The 17,573-nt window shown below is 41.5% G+C and overlaps 1 protein-coding gene across 6 annotated transcripts in view; it reads left to right on the top strand.

The window, feature by feature from the left end:
- Nucleotides 1-17,573, top strand: part of lama2 (laminin, alpha 2) — a 138,774-nt gene that overhangs the window by 52,072 nt on the left and 69,129 nt on the right. For all 6 annotated transcript variants that reach the window (XM_065026395.1, XM_065026400.1, XM_065026399.1 and 3 more), the window contains exons 13-18: nt 294-395; nt 6,299-6,510; nt 6,799-6,910; nt 8,960-9,073; nt 13,642-13,769; nt 14,443-14,529. In XM_065026395.1, the coding sequence (XP_064882467.1) occupies nt 294-395; nt 6,299-6,510; nt 6,799-6,910; nt 8,960-9,073; nt 13,642-13,769; nt 14,443-14,529 (755 nt within the window). The remainder of the gene's footprint in view (nt 1-293; nt 396-6,298; nt 6,511-6,798; nt 6,911-8,959; nt 9,074-13,641; nt 13,770-14,442; nt 14,530-17,573) is intronic.

The following is a 17,573-nucleotide window of genomic DNA, read 5'->3' as shown; positions in this document are numbered from 1 at the left end:
GTATAATCTTATTCAAAATTATTCACAGCTGTAATTGCTGCCAAAGGTTCTTCCACCAAGTATTAACTCTGGGGTGTGAAGAAATACGCAATCAAGACATCTTTGTTTTCTACCTTTAATTAATTCAGAAAATGTTCTGTAATACTTTTTTTCATTTAGAAAATGTGGAGCAGGTTGTGTAGATCAGTAGAAAAAAATGTGATTTATTTTACGGTGACAAAATTTGAAAGCTGTGCAAGGGGTGTGTAAATTTTCACTGTGCATAGTACATAAAATGTTCTGTTTGTTTACAGCTCCCAGCCTATGGAGGAAGTCTTGTCTATACAGTCTCATATGATGCAGGGGAGAAAGACCAGGACATCAGGGTTAACTCTTCTCCTAATGTCATAATAGAGGTAAGTGCTAATAGCCTCATTATGCGATTACATGTGTTAGGTTAGGTGCCAACACAAACTCCTTCATAGAGCAAGTGCTCCCATAGAGAATATTGTTCCAAGTAATGTTCAACCTGATTGGTCTAGACTGATCATGTGACATGTCCCTTTTCAGTTTCAAAGATCCTTTCAGCGTTTTTTTGAAGTTCACTCCAGACATGTCTGAATGCTATGTCTGGTTTCATTTAAAAAGTGGTTCGGCGCAAAGCAATGTGTTGTGGATAATCTGTGTGTGTGCGTGTCTGTGTGTGCGTGTCTGTGTGTGTGTGTGTGTGTATGTGTGTGCATGTCTGTGTGTGTGCGTATGCGTGCGTGTGGGCTCATAGTGTTTGACAGCATCTGGCTGTCATTAGCTGATCCTCCAGAAATGAGCTCAGCTTAGTAGCGCTGCAGTCTTTTGTGTCCCATATGCGTTGTTTTACACATTCCTGCTGGTCCCCATGGCAGAGCTCTATCTTTCTCACAGAGGGTATCTTTAAAAAATTATAATTATGAGGATAGATCAGCTATGAAACTAACAGACAGTTTAGTCTATAAAATAACATTAGTTGCACATTTCTGATCTCCTTTTAATTTATTTCCCAACACCACCGCTGGTTGGAGGACCAAGTGGAAAACATAAAAATTCTATATACTGTATATACAGTACCAGTAAAAAGTTTGGACACACCTACTCATTCCAGGGTTTTTCTTTAGCTTTACTATTTTCTATGTTGTAGAATAATAGTGAAGACATCAACACTATGAAGTAACACATATGGAACCAAAAAAGGGTTAAACAAATCAAAATATAGATCAAAATATAAATCAATACAAATCAAATCAAAGTAGCCACCCTTTGCCTTGATGACAGCTTTGCACACTCTTGCCATTCTCTCAACCAGCTTCATGAGGTATACCTGGTCACCTGGAATGCATTTCAATTAACAGGTGTGCCCAGTTAAAAGTTCATTTGTGGAATTTCTTTCCTTCTTAATGCGTTTGAGCCAATCAGTTGTGTTGTGACAAGGTAGGGGTGGTATACAGAAGATAGTCCTATTTGGTAAAAGACCAAGTCCATATTATAGCAAGAACTGCTCAAATAAGCAAAGAGAAACATCATTACTTTAAGACATGAAGGTCAGTCAATCCAGAAGATTTCAAGAACTTTGAAAGTGTAAGTGCAGTCGCAAAAACCATCAAGCACTATGATGAAACTGGCTCTCATGAGGACCGCCATAGGAAAGGAAGACCCAGAGTTACCTCTGCTGCAGAGGATAAGTTCATTAGAGTTAATCGCACCTCCGAAATTGCAGCCCAAATGAATGCTTCACTGAGTTCAGGTAGCAGACACATCTCAACATCAACTGTTCAGAGGAGACTGCATGAATCTGGCCTTTGTTGTTGAATTGCTGCAAAGAAACCACTACTAAAGGACATCAATAATAAGAAGAGACTTGCTTGGGCCAAGAAACACGAGCAATGAACATGGAAATCTGTCCTTTGGTCTGATGAGTCCAATTTTGCGATTTTTGGTGTCTTTGTGAGACGCAGAGTAGGTGAATGGATGATCTCTGCATGTGTGGTTCCCACCATGAATCATGGAAGAGGAGGTGCTTTGCTGGTGCCACTGTCAGTGATTCATTTAAAATTCAAGGCACACTTAACTAGCATGGCTACCACAGCATTCTGCAGTGATACGCCATCCCATCCCATGGTTTGCGCTTAGTGGGACTATCATTTGTTTTTCAACGGGACAATGACCCAAAACACACCTCCAGGCTGTGTAAGGGCTATTTGACCAAGAAGGAGAGTGATGGAGTGCTGCATCAGATGACCTGGCCTCCACAATCACCCGACCTTAACCCAATTGAGATGGTTTGGGATGAGTTGGACCGCAGAGTGAAGGAAAAGCAGCCAACAAGTGCTCAGCATATGTGGGAACTCATTCAACTGTTGGAAAAGCATTCCAGCTGAAGCGAGAGTGTGCAAAGATGTCATCAAGACAAAAGGTGACGACTTTGAAGAATCTAAAATCTATTATAATGTGTTTAACACTTTTTTAGTTACTACATGATTCCATATGTGGTTTTTCATAGTTTAGATGTAGAAAATAGTAAAAACGAAGAAAAACCCTGGAATGAGTAGGTGTGTCCAAACTTTTGACTGGTACTTTACATATAGCCTCCTCCAATTTGTACTGGACTCCAAGTGCATCGTCAAACCAACCAATCACTCTAATAGTAATTCCTCCCCTCAGATGTCCAAAGACTAATCCATCCTTCCCAGTACACCACCAGTTACTATTTCCTTTGAAATACGTTCTTCTATTTTAGTGCGATGTCTCAAAAGTGCCTTGAGCCTCTCTATTTGTACAATTTCTACCAAGATTACCCTAAAAATAAATACTTTACCTAAGAGTATAATCATATTTCCCATTTGTAGGTCCGTCTGAACACAGACATTATGACTCAATATCTACTCCTGAACCTGACTCCAAACGTGAGCTACCGAAGTGCAGTACCAAAAGAGATGATCTATTGATTCTGTTTCTTCGTTGCAGTCTGTACAGGGCTGACTGTTCAATGCCCCATTTATTGAGCACTCTTTTTGTGATGAGAATTTTATATAACGGTTTAAATTGAAATTAACGGATTGATGCGTCAACTGTTGTTTTGTATATCAGTTCATAAACCGGTTGCCATGGTATTGGGACATAGAAAATCAAACCTCTTGTCAAACCTCTTGACCTTAAGTGAAATTGATAAATGTTATGATTTATGCTAGTTATTTTAAGCCATGAATGGTTTTTGATTGGCAGTAGTTTTAACAATCCAAACTCATGTTCATTAGATAAATATGCCCATTTAACTGGTTTGCCATTCCAGGCAAAAAAATATATAATTAAATTCTCGACTTGAAAGATTCTCCTGGAGTCGGTAGAGCCATGATTGGATTCATATACTATGAAATCACTACGGGATTAATTAGGATCATTTTTCTGTAGATGGACAGGTGTTTCCCTCTCCACAGTTTCAATATCCTATCTATTCTACCAAGTTTTCTACCAAAGTTAAAATTTGCAACAACATAACATTTTTACGGGATATGTACACCAAGCACATCAACTTCACCATTTGCTCGTTTAATCGGGAGACCACATGGCAGTTAAAAGTTTGTAACTTTTAGAGACCCATCCGCAACACTTATCATAGTTGGGTTTTAGTCCAGAGGAACTGGGAGAAATTATGCAGGTACTCAATAAGGCCCTTCAAGGTTGAAGATTGAGGACTCAAGTGAAAACTTGAATTATCTGCGTAAATTGGTCATTTTGTCTCTAATCCCTAATTTTTAGGCCCTCAAAGTTATCACTGGTTCTGATTTTTATCACTACCACTTCAATGGCCGTAATAAATAGGTATGGTGATAGAGAGCAACCTTGATTTACACCACGACAGCTAAAACATTTCCGAGAAGTAACAGTTATTTATTATTTTACATTACTTTTACCCATTTTATGAGAGATCCTAAAAAAAAATCCAGGCTCGTATTATAAGATTCAGAGGTACTGAGGTACTGTAGCAAAGGCTTTCTCAAAATTTACTACAAAGATTATACCCAGTTTACATGAATTCTCATAGTTTTAAATTTTTTTCTCTTAGTTGTCTCCAATATATCTTCCTTTTAAGAATCCCGTCTGATCAGACCTGTCTAATTCTGTGAGCAATACATTTTGCCAATATTCTTTCGTCATGACATTGAAGGGTAACTTAGATGAAGAGGTTAATCAGAGAAGACGGCTAGGATAGAATAGTAAAAGACAAAATACATGTTTAAATATCTACAGAGTTGTCTACTGAAATCCATACAAGCTTGCAAATTAGACAAGAATAAGAGAAGAATGAGAGGGCAATAAAAAAAAATATTTCTTCAAAGTGAGGATCCTTCCATCAAATTAAGCGAGGAAGATGTTTCTCAGAGAAGACATTCATGCTCCTAACAAGCACTCTGTTGACGAAGCTGCATCATCCAACATGACAGCAAGGACTGCTTGTGTTTTTTTATTACAACATATAACAAAACCGCTGTTGATTATCATGAACATAGAGTGGGCCCCAGAGAAGAGTGTATCTATTCAGTTGGTCTAGCTCTATACGAAATTTGCAAAGCATCTGCGTTAGTTTGTGCAGCGCTCAGCATATATCTCACAGTAAAGGCTCTCTGAGGCCTTTCCGATTGTTACGCTGCTCTGAAGACAAGGCCTACTTCACTTTCTGCCCCTCAGTCGTGAAACAGCCAATAGAAGACCCCGCTTTGAAGCTGGCTCGCCACCGTTTCTTTGTTTGTTGTCGTTCACACAACTTTGCCGAAGCTGTTTGCGAATCAATTAAAGGATTCATTTTAGCGTTGTTTAATCATTCCCGACATGGAGGAGACGATCGGCGCTGACCTTGGGAGTGATGCTCGATATGCACATTTTCCCCGTGGTTTGTTCTCTCTGTCTTCTCGGGGCTAATTACGCTAGCGAGGTGTCCTTTTTACTAACGCTTCATCGTGGACCAGCGGTTCATCTGTCATCGTTTCCATCTTCAGTCAGCCGAGTGCAGTGAGAGGATGCATTCGCTGTCTTTTATTTGTGTGTGTGTGTGTGTGATCCATGAGGAATGCTTTAAGATTTTCTCCCTTAAGCACTCGGAATAATGGGACACACACATGCAGTCACGCACACGCAGTCACACACACATACACAGTCACGCACACACATAAGTGATATCATTCAAAACCCAAATTCAGCCACACCAATCCGATGTGACATTGATATGACCTCTTGGCCTCTTTACAAAAGCTGGAGAACTCAGATCATGATTACAACCTCAGAGTTAAGCCTGAAGAAGTAGTTTATCCAGAGGATCTGGAAACCAGCGAGAGAGCCTGCTCTCTCGTGCAATCAATGATAAAATGCTAAAAACGATCAAAAAAACTAGATCTGACAACACAATTTCAACCCTTTTCCATCCAAAATATCCTGTGTTTACAGATTGTCGGATGATATCAGAGGTTGGTCAGAGACGTTCCTCTTCACCTTCAGTGTGTATTTGTTATACTGGTGTTGGTACACAGATGTTTGTTTTATGAGTCTGAGGGAGAGATTCCCAGCCCCATTAGTGTCAGATGACAGCCACCTAAGCTCAGTCACTGGGATTTATTAATATATTGCAGAGGAGAGCACATGTCATACGTGATATGGGGAAGAGCCTGGATATATGACAAGTCATTATTGATAGTTAAACCCTGCTTTGCATGTGTACACTCCATTAATTCAGTGCAAATAAAGTGGCCGGCACCCATAAATTGTAATTTCCCAGCAGCCATTGGAACAGTAAATAAGCAGGCGGGATGAATAACATCTAATAATCCTCTATGATGATTCCCACCAGCGTGTTTGGAGATCTTACCCTTAAATTCTACCTGGCAATGCATCCATCGGCGGTATGCAATCAGCATTCCCTTTCTACTCCGTTTCGCCGTCTCTCTCTTGCACACACACTCACACAGATCTCTCTATTTCCTTTCAGCTCACACCTACACATACATTACTATGCATACACTGAAAAATAACTCGCACACTTATTGAGTCAATGAACAATCTGGACACAAAGACAAGTCTCATTTCAGGAAATGTCACTCTTTATACAATTGAGCTATTCATGGTGTCTCAGAATAGAGTATTATTCATGTGTGGTACCCATGCTCCATTTATGGCCCATATTGACAGTGAGAGCCAAGACTTCGCATTCTGGCATGAGGGGATTAAATACATGCACCAACATGGATGCTGTCTCTCAAACGAGGGGGGAAAAACTCTGACATTTCATCTCTTGCAGGGCGGCGGGATAAAAATGATTGACAGTCGGTTCGGTCTGCCGGTGTACCCTTTCTCGGAAAGCACAAAGAGAACTCTGCTCTACCCTGACCACTTTGAGAATCAGGAGACAGGCCTGCCTGTCAGCAAGAGAGATTTCATGATGGCTCTAACTAATGTGAGCAGCCTCCTCATCAGAGCCTCACACAGCAATGAGCGGGTCGCCATCTACAGGTAACCACACACACTGCACCACACTGATCTGCCACGACATCAGCTCTTTGGCACAAGAGGCCAAAATCAGCTGGAGTTTTCTGTGCTTGATGTTATTTGTATGTTAGAGAACGTCGTTATGAGGTCGGGTAAGGCAGATTGTAGAGAAACGTTTCAGATCTCTGTGTTCTCATGTTCAACAGTTAATTTGATCTTGTCTAGATTGTATTTGAAAAGCTGACCTGATGTTCTTTTCTAATGGTGTGATGTTCTGGTTCTGTCTTCCTGTATCTGTCCTCTCTTTACCAGGCTACATTCTGTCAGTCTGGAGGTGGCCAGTGAGTTCTCCAGCAGTGAGAAGATGGCCAATGCTGTGGAGATGTGTCAATGTCCCCCTGGATACAGTGGAACGTCTTGTGAGGTAAATCAGAGCTTTCATTTCCCCGCGATTTTATGTGGTTCTTCTTGGGATAGGAAAATAAAAGAAAGTGAAAAGTGGCTGTGTGAGAGTGGCTCTCTGCTGCTGTGTCATTTTCACTTCCATTCATTGTAAAGTGTGTGTGATTGGTAGGTTTGGGTGTGTGCGGGCGTGCATGCTTACGGGAGCGTAGTTGGCTTGTAAGTGTAAAGAGAAGCTGACATACAGGTACAAACAAGGGTATGCTATTACAGCAATCTGTACTCTCGGTTGAAAACGGTATTTTCTATTTTAAAAAGCGATGGGTATTGATTTCTGCATGTGGCGTTTTGTGCTGACACCAAATGTGTGTGGGGGAGGCGGCAGGGAGAGGGGGAATGAAGTATAATGCACGGTTATCATCAAGTCTTGATAGGCGCTGGAGAGGGAGAGAATGCTGGAAGTGACCTCGGTGAATAGCGGTGGTGGCGTGCTGTGAAGTGTGCGGTGACACTTGTGTGGCCTCGCGGCTCAGCACTAATCCTTTCTCCCTCAGCAAAACCATTAAAGTACAGAGTACTAAGAAAGATGCTGCCCGAGGTTTCATATCTACAAATCCAATAGCATAACCTTTATGGAAAGGGTAAATCTTCATAGTACGTGTACTGGTGATTGTTTTATACTCTCTTCACCCAATGCCCAGGGGTCTAATATCTATTCCTATGTGTTGTTTTTCTATGTCCTTTGTGTTTCAAATGTTTTTCCCTTGTGCTTTTGTTTCTGTCCTTATGCTTTGAGAAAAACGCCTTTGCTGTTCTACGCTCACCGTTATGCATCTTGCTGTTCGTAGGCATTCCTTTATCCAAGCGAGTCTTTTGTTCCTTCAGTGTAGTTTTCACCTTTCTCTTTCCTTGTCTCTTTCTCCTCTCTTCCTTTCTTCCTCTCTGCAGAGGTATGACAGGGTAGCACTTCTGACTAAGGTCAGTACAGAGAGAACGTGCAGAGCGAGACAAAACACAGGGCATGTTTGTTGTTGTTGTCTTTCCTCTGGGTGTACCTCGTTGTTTTCAGCCTCGTAGGAAAAGTTTTGAAGCGATGCCCGACGGAGTGTTGTGTCCGATCAATGTCCACGAGTGCATTGAACTACACAGTATCTACTGAGAGTTGACAAAATGGCTGATAAAGCTTGCGTTTCTAAAGCTTGTGTTTCTAATGCTTATTTTAAGGCTATTGTACTATTGTGAAGCTTGCGCATTCCCTATTCTCTTACTTGTAATTTGAACTAATGTTTTGCTTTTGGATTAGTATGTGTACCTACTCAGATAAAAAAAACAGCCATTGTTTACCTGAAATTGCTTGCTTCAATTATTTTGACAATTTACTCAAATCAAATCCAATTTTATTTGTCACATACACATGGTTAGCGGATGTTAATGCGAGTGTAGCGAAATGCTTGTGCTTCTAGTTCCGACCATGCAGTAATACCGAACAAGTAATCTAACCTAACGATTTCACAACTACCTTATACACACACAAGTGTAAAGGAATGAATAAGAATATGTACATACAAATATATGAATGAGCGATGGCCGAACGGCATAGGCAAGATGCAGTAGATGGTATAGAGTTCAGTATATACATATGAGATTAGTAATGTAGGGTATGTAAACATTATATAAAGTGGCAATGATTTGGGTTGAAGATCTGAATGTAGCATTTCAAATTCATTGTATTACTTTTCCTGATGCACAGCAATAAACAATAACATAAAAAAAGTCTCTCCAACTGTACAAATCAAAACACTTAGTGCAGCAAAATTGATGCATCAATTACGGCTTTGTAGGTCTAATTATGAACCGCAAAACAGCTTCTGAGGCAATTAAACGCCAAATCTCACTGACTAAAAATAGTCATTTGTATTTCCACATTTTCCACTTTAGCTTGGAGACATTTGATTTTGTTTTTACATTGTTACATTTTAATTCACCTACAAAGCAGTGTCTTTAAACTGTCAAAATTCTGTACCCGGTTTTTCATAGTCATGATATGCCTTGGTGACTGTTTGTGTTGCAGATGTGTTCAACGGGTCATCGAAGGGTCAACAGCACCCTGTTCAAAGGAGTGTGTGAACCATGCGACTGCCAAGGCCATGCCACAAACTGTGATGACATCACTGGACAATGCTTGGTACGTTGGACAAGAAACGATGTGGTGGTGGGGGGGGGGGTGTAAGTAGGAAATGGAGAGTTCACATGAACACATTTCTCATTAGAGTGTTTCAATTGGCTATGATAATCCTCTCATAATATACACTTATTTCCCCTGAGTGGCGCTGAGGTCTAAGGCACTGCATCTCAGTGCTAGAGGCGTCACTACAGAACCTGGTTCGATTCCAGGCTGTATCACAACCGGACGTGATTGGGGGTCCCATAGAGTGGCGCACAATTGTCCCAGTGTCATCCGGGTTAGGGTGTGACTGGGGTAGGCCATCGTTGTAAATAAGAATTTGTTCTTAACTGGCTCTAGTTAAATAAAGGTTCAATTCATATACAAATTCATGTCCCTGTCAGTCGCAGGGGTGTGAGTTCTCAGAGCTGTCTCATTCCACTGAGCTCCTTTAACATGTTCCTTCCTCCATCGTTAATGGTGGACACAGCACCTGCTCCCGAGTTTCACCTTACAACAGGTCACAGCTGTGCTCTCCTAGAGACGCAGCGCATGGCAAATGCTACCATTGGAGATAGTAAAAAGTGTTTATTGTGTGTTTGAAGCTTGGCCAGTCAACAGCGACAATTTGTTGGACGGACTTGTTTGATAGTTCGCAGAAGACTATTCCTGACATCACCTACTGGCATCGTATGGCATTACGTCATATTTGCATACGTGTGCTCCAGGTGTTGTAACAATCCCACCCTTGGTAATATTACCACTGTTAAATCCTTATAGCACTGATTCTTGTGAGGATTAAGCCTCCACCTGAAGAGAGTTGCTGGTTGGTTCCCAACCAGGATACAATTTTCTATCGTATTGACTTTCTGCTCCCTCTTTTCATTCGCAGCCTGTGCGTGTTTCGCTCAGGACTGTGTCGGTGGAGACAGATATCAGGGTGTACCCTGTGGAGATTTGTCATGACTCTGTGTTCAGATAGACGTGAGCTGAGTGGAGGGCTGTGTCCCGAGGGCCCGGGGCCAGTCTCAGCTGTCTGTCTGTCCTCATCCAAACAGCTAGCTAGCGCTCTCTGACCTCTCTCACCTTCTTCTGGCGCACCACTCCCACCGCTCTGCTCTCACTGTCTGGGCTGCCTTCAGACAGACTAGAACTCCTTCAGGATTAAACAGACGGACTGCTAGAACAGTGATGGGATGTTTTATTATATATCAGCTATGAGCAGGTGTAAGGGAGATGGGGATGTTGATGGGATGTTTTATTATATATCAGCTATGAGCAGGTAGAAGGGAGATGGGGATGTTGATGGGATGTTTTATTATATATCAGCTATGAGCAGGTAGAAGGGAGATGGGGATGTTGATGGGATGTTTTATTATATATCAGCTATGAGCAGGTGGAAGGGAGATGGGGATGTTGATGGGATGTTTTATTATATATCAGCTATGAGCAGGTGGAAGGGAGATGGGGATGTTGATGGGATGTTTTATTATATATCAGCTATGAGCAGGTGGAAGGGAGATGGGGATGTTGATGGGATGTTTTATTATATATCAGCTATGAGCAGGTAGAAGGGAGATGGGGATGTTGATGGGATGGGATGTTTTATTATATATCAGCTATGAGCAGGTAGAAGGGAGATGGGGATGTTGATGGGATGTTTTATTATATATCAGCTATGAGCAGGTGGAAGGGAGATGGGGATGTTGATGGGATGTTTTATTATATATCAGCTATGAGCAGGTAGAAGGGAGATGGGGATGTTTTATTATATATCAGCTATGAGCAGGTGGAAGGGAGATGGGGATGTTGATGGGATGTTTTATTATATATCAGCTATGAGCAGGTGGAAGGGAGATGGGGATGTTGATGGGATGTTTTATTATATATCAGCTATGAGCAGGTAGAAGGGAGATGGTCGATGTTGATGGGATGGGATGTTTTATTATATATCAGCTATGAGCAGGTAGAAGGGAGATGGGGATGTTGATGGGATGTTTTATTATATATCAGCTATGAGCAGTTGGAAGGGAGATGGGGATGTTGATGGGATGTTTTATTATATATCAGCTATGAGCAGGTGGAAGGCAGATGGGGATGTTGATGGGATGTTTATTTATTTGTATTGATTTCATCTTTATTCAAGCAGGTGAGGTCCATTGAGACCGAAGTCCTTTTTTTGAAGGGGAGCCCTGCTTCACAAAAATGCAGTGATACAAATTACACAAACTGAAGGCAGGAGCATGAGAAATACAACAATACAAAAATACAAATTATTCAAAAAAACACCCTAAAATGTCCAATTGTCCAAATCAGTAGCGACAAAAGGAATTTCAAGAGTTCGCCATTGCTGTGAGAGAATAAGGTATTTTGTACTTTTGTAGGTCAGGAGCGATCATGCGCAGCAATCTGTCAGCTGTGGTGTGGTGTCTACGGTAGGCTACTTCCCTGACGCTTGGCGTTGTCTCCTCCCAAGCAGGTTAGTGCCTGTAAATGATGTCATGAGAGTGAGTTAAACCCTGGCCACCCTCATCCTGCTCAGGAGAGTGTGCCTGCCCTCCTTGCATCTAGAAAAGCTCTCAGGATTGATCCCACCAGGGATTGGACATTTTATCAGAGACAGGAAATGATTTGGAGAAACAAATAGGCCAAGCAAGTGGCACAGAGCCAGTCTTGTGTGGGGAAGGGGGTAAGCGCACCCCCCTCCCCCCTATCACATCAACCCCATTACCCATTATTAGCCTCCCCACCCCCATAATCAAGAGATCTTCTCTATGCTGGTGATTATGCTGAGTAGACATCTGCAATTGACTCAAGAGCGTTTAGGTTTTATTGGGGCTGACGATGCGTGGACCCCAAAAAAATGCTCTCATTTCATTATCGGTGCATTACCGGAGTTTGGGTTTATGCCAATCTATGGGGAAATGCATTACGTTTAATTTGGCAACATCAGACTCTCAAAGTCTCTCCCAATTATTCACCAGACCATCCCAGTCAGACAACGCTATGGAGACGTGACAGGTAAAACTTTGGGGTTCTTTGTAGATTAGACTCAAATGTTGAACATGCGTTCGCACGTGTGACTGCATTGCCAATCAAGCACAGCTGCTACTCAGACAAATTCTGACAATGCACCAGATTTTTATCAAAAGGAAAGGAGGACCAAGGCACTCTTCATATAAGTCATTCAAATGCCTTTGTGTCTGGGGCATGTTCAATGGAAACAAAGGTTAAAAACTCAGACGCATTTCGGCTGCATGGCCAAAGCTTTGTTTCCATTGAACATGCGATACAAATAAAGGCGTTTTAATTAATTATATGAATAGTGCCTTGGTCCTCCTTTATTTACCAAAGAGCACCTTCTGTCTACAACAATCTACTATTATTTTTTTTATACCTTTATTCAACAAGGCAACTCATTTAATTAAGAACAAATTCCTATTTACAATGACTGCCTACCCTGGCCAAACCCTAACACAGACAACACTGGGCCAATTGTGCCCCTCCCAGTCATAGCTGGTTGTGATACAACCTGGAATTGAACCAGGGTCTGTAGTGTCACCTCTAGCACTGAGAAGCAGTGCCTTGGACGGCTACGCCATTCAAGAACCGTAGCAGCTTCTGTCTACCAAAACCTACTATTGTGTACCTTAGCAGCTTCTGTCTACAAAAACATACCATTGTGTACCTTAGCAACTTCTGTTTACAAAAACATACCATTGTGTACCTTAGCAACTTCTGTTTACAAAAACATACCATTGTGTACCTTAGCAACTTCTGTCTACAAAAACATACCATTGTGTACCTTAGCAGCTTCTGTCTACAAAAACATACCATTGTGTACCTTAGCAGCTTCTGTCTACAAAAACATACCATTGTGTACCTTAGCAACTTCTGTTTACAAAAACATACCATTGTGTACCTTAGCAGCTTCTGTCTACAAAAACATACCATTGTGTACCTTAGCAGCTTCTGTCTACAAAAACATACCATTGTGTACCTTAGCAGCTTCTGTCTACAAAAACATACCATTGTGTACCTTAGCAGCTTCTGTCTACAAAAACATACCATTGTGTACCTTAGTAACTTCTGTCTACAAAAACATACCATTGTGTACCTTAGCAGCTTCTGTCTACAAAAACATACCATTGTGTACCTTAGCAGCTTCTGTCTACAAAAACATACCATTGTGTACCTTAGCAGCTTCTGTCTACAAAAACATACCATTGTGTACCTTAGCAGCTTCTGTCTACAAAAACATACCATTGTGTACCTTAGTAACTTCTGTCTACAAAAACATACCATTGTGTACCTTAGCAGCTTCTGTCTACAAAAACATACCATTGTGTACCTTAGCAGCTTCTGTCTACAAAAACATACCATTGTGTACCTTAGCAGCTTCTGTCTACAAAAACATACCATTGTGTACCTTAGCAGCACTTCCCTTCCTTCTCTTTTTTTCTAGACCAGATTTTTACTTGGAAAAACTGGTTTATAGTGGATGTATACCCCCCAAAAAGTGTGTACTGGTATTGTTCTAGAATGAAAGAATGGTTGTTAACCTAACTAAACCTACTGTATATTTCTAGGGCTGCACTGACCACACCACTGGATTCCACTGTGATGAATGTATCCCTGGTTTCTATGGGGACGCTACCAAGGGAACAGCCAATGACTGCCTGCCCTGCGCCTGCCCACTCAATATCCCGTCCAACAAGTATGTCATCACATCTCACATGGAACTAAGTTTATATGACACTTAATCAGAATCCTTATCTAGCCATACTGACCTCTCCCTACCTATAATTCATTTTCATGACTCTAATCCTGTGTTTTTTTTTTGGGGGGGGGGGATCCACCACCGTGACTGGCGGTGCTGTCGCCTAGATCTGTTGTGTTTCCACCATGTTGAGGTCATTTACTTGTGAACAGGGCCAGAGACAATAGCTCCAGTCAATCACTGGTAATGGGTGGTAATCCCCTGGTGGCTAGAGTGGAGCGGCGTGCCCCCAGGCCAGGAGCTGAGCAGCTGAGCATTCCTCTATACTAGGCCAAAGTAGCAGAACCAGCGGCTAAAGAAAGCTTCTTCCCCCAGACATTCCAAAAAGGCAGTGCTACCCCACCGTTCCTGCCCTGGGATCCAGTGTCTTCTGAAATAGACTGGCCAGTCATTCCATCAGCCCTCTGTCAGGAACACTGGAACCTATCCCTGACCCAGCCCAACTCTTGCTCTATCTTTGGGATCAGGAGGGGCACAGGAGCTGGACTCTCCCTCTTTTTCAACTCAGTGATGTTGTTGTGTTTATGGGGGACAGAAGGATGGGGTTGTTGATACGTTTTTCTTTTCTTTTTCTTCTACTTCCTGTTTTTCTTACTCAAAAACATCGTAGTTTCAGCCCCACGTGTCATGTGGACCTGCGAGGGGAGCTGATATGTGACCGATGCCAGCCGGGGCACACCGGACCACGCTGTGACAGGTGAGTGCCCAAAGACAAAAGGAAGACGAGTTAACCCTCCTAGACACAGTCAAAACAGTACAACCACAGTCATAACAATACTACCACAGTCATAACAGTACTACCATAGTCATAACAGTACTACCACAGTCATAGCAATACTACCACAGTCAAACAGTACTACCATAGTCATAGCAATACTACCACAGTCATAACAATATTACCTCAGTCATAACAATACTGCCACTGTCATGACAATATTACCACAGTCATAGCAATACTGCCACAGTCATAACAATATTACCACAGTCATAACAATACTACCACAGTCATAACAATACCACCACAGTCATAACAATACCACCACAGTCATAACAATATTACCACAGTCATAGCAATACTACCACAGTCATAACAATACCACCACAGTCATACCAATACTACCACAGTCATAGCAATACTACCACAGTCATAGCAATACTACCACAGTCATAGCAATAGTACCACAGTCATAACACAGCTGCATTCTGGTTGACTTTACTCGGTGTGAGAGGTTCAGTGTCTTTTGTTACCTGCTGTTAGGTATTGGTAGATTACCTTTTTCTTCAATGGGTTGTTGACAACTCTCTCTGAGAAATGTGAATGTCTTTTTGTATGTACAGAGCCTTCAGAAAGTATTCAGACCCTATGAGTTTTTTCACATTTTGTTGCGTTACAGCCTTATTCTAAAATGGATTCAATAAATGTTTTCGTCAGCAATCTACACACAATACCCCATGACGGCAAAGCGAAAACAGGTTTTTAGAAATGTTTGCAAATGTATTAAAAATAAAAAACAGAAATACCTTATTTACATACAGTACCAGTCAAAAGTTTGGACACACCTACTCATTCCAGGGTTTTTCTTTATGTTTACTATTAACACATATGGAATCATGTAGTAACCAAGAAAGTGTTAAACAAATCAAAATACATTTTCAGTTGTGTTGTGACAAGGTATACAGAAGATAGCCCTATTTGGTAAAAGACAAAGTCCATATTATGGCAAGAACAGCTCAAATAAGCAGAGTAATGACAGCCCATCATTAATTTAAGACTTGAAGGTCAGTCAATCCAGAAAATGTCAAGATCTTTGAAAGATTCTTCAAGTGCAGCCGCAAAAACATTCAAGCAGTATGATGAAACTGGCTCTCATGAGGACCGCCACAGGAATGGAAGACTCAGAGTTACCTCTACTGCAGAGGATAAGTTCATTAGAGTTAACTGCACCTCAGATTGCAGCCCAAATAAATGCTTCACAGAGTTCATGTAACAGACACCTCAACATCAACTGTTCAGACGAGACTGCGTGAGTCAGGCCTTCATGGTCGAACTGCTACAAAGAAACCCCTACTAAAGGACACCAATAAGAAGAAGAGACTTGCTTGGGCCAAGAAACACAAGCAATGGACATTAGACCAGTGGAAATCTGTCCTTTGGTCATATGAGTCCAACCGCCGTGTCTTTGCGGTGAATGGATGATCTCCGCATATGTGGTTCCCACAGTGAAGAATGGTGTGATGGTGTGGGGGTGCTTTGCTGGTGACACTGTCTGTGATTTATTTAGAATTCAAGGCACACTTAACCAGCATGGCTACCACAGCATTTTGCAGCGATACACCATCCCACCTGGTTTGCCCTTAGTGGGACTATCATTTTTTTCAACCGGATAATGACTCAAAACACACCTCCAGGCTGTGTAAAGGCTATTTGACCAAGAAGGAGAGTGATGGAGTGCTGCATCAGATGACCTGGCCTCCACAATCATCCAACCTCAACCCAATTTAGATGGTTTGGGATGAGTTGGGCTGCAGAGTGAAGGAAAAGCAGTCAACAAGTGCTCAGCATATGTGGGAACTCCTTCAAGACTGTTGGAAAATCATTCCTCATGAAGCTGGTTGAGAGAATGCCAAGAGTGTTCAAAGCTGTCATCAAGGCAAAAGGTGGCTACTTTGAGGAAAATAAAATATAACCGTTTTTGGTTACTACATGATTCCATATGTGTTATTTCATCATTTTGATGTCTTCACTGTTATTCTACAATGTAGAAAATAGTAAAAATAAAGAAAAACTCTTGAATGAGTAGGTGTTTAAACTTTTGACTGGTACTGCAAGACTCGAAATTGAGCTCAGGTGCATCGGTTTCCATAGATCATCCTTGAGATGTTTCTATAACTTGATTGGAGTTAACTTGTGGTAAATTCCATTGATTGGACACGATTTGGAAAGAGTCGACTCCAATCAAGTTATAGAAACATCTCAAGGATGATCAAATGGAAACAGGATGCACCTGAGCTCAATTTCATATCTCATAGCAAAGGGTCAGAATACTTATGTAAGCTATTTCTGTTTTTTATGTTTAATACATTTTCAAACATTTCTAAAAAACGTTTTTTCCCCCCGCTTTGTCGTCATGGGGTATTGTGTGTAGATTGCAGACAAAAACATTTATTTAATCCATTTTAGAATAAGGCTGTAACGCCACAAAATGAGGAAAAAGCCAAGGGGTCTATACTTTCCGAATGCACCCTAGGTCTATGTTCGGTATGTGATGCTGTGCAAGATGACAGATGTTATCCGCATGAAGAGAGAACTGTGTCAATAGGTTATAGATAGTCCATAATTAGTCTTGTATTTCATTTAATTAAATGGATATCTTCTGATTTAATTACGCTCATGACTATTGGCAGTTTTAGATTATGTATGGTTCTCACACTGGTGGCTAGTGCATTTTATTGTTTGTTATTCATTACACGTGCATTTCAAAAGCAGCCCATATGCCACTGTGGTCTTTTCTGGTTTGTCTGTTCAGTTCGGTCGCCATATGGTACTGTGTGCCTATGAAAGCCACTCATAAAAGTGTGGAGAATACAGATGGGTTTAGTTGATGTTTCAGAGCGGTGGGATCTTTCCCAGAGGCATCGGTAGACAAAGGACCAGCCTCTCTGGACCAGCGGAAAGATTGATCACTTAGTAGTCGGTGCCCGCAGTTCTGTTCTGAGGTCTCTTAATTTCATTTGCGACAT

The sequence above is a fragment of the Oncorhynchus nerka genome, linkage group LG13, assembly GCF_034236695.1.
Source record: "Oncorhynchus nerka isolate Pitt River linkage group LG13, Oner_Uvic_2.0, whole genome shotgun sequence".
Lineage (NCBI taxonomy): Eukaryota > Metazoa > Chordata > Actinopteri > Salmoniformes > Salmonidae > Oncorhynchus > Oncorhynchus nerka.
Note: the sequence above shows the minus strand (reverse complement) of the source record. Positions and strands in the feature narration are given on the sequence as shown.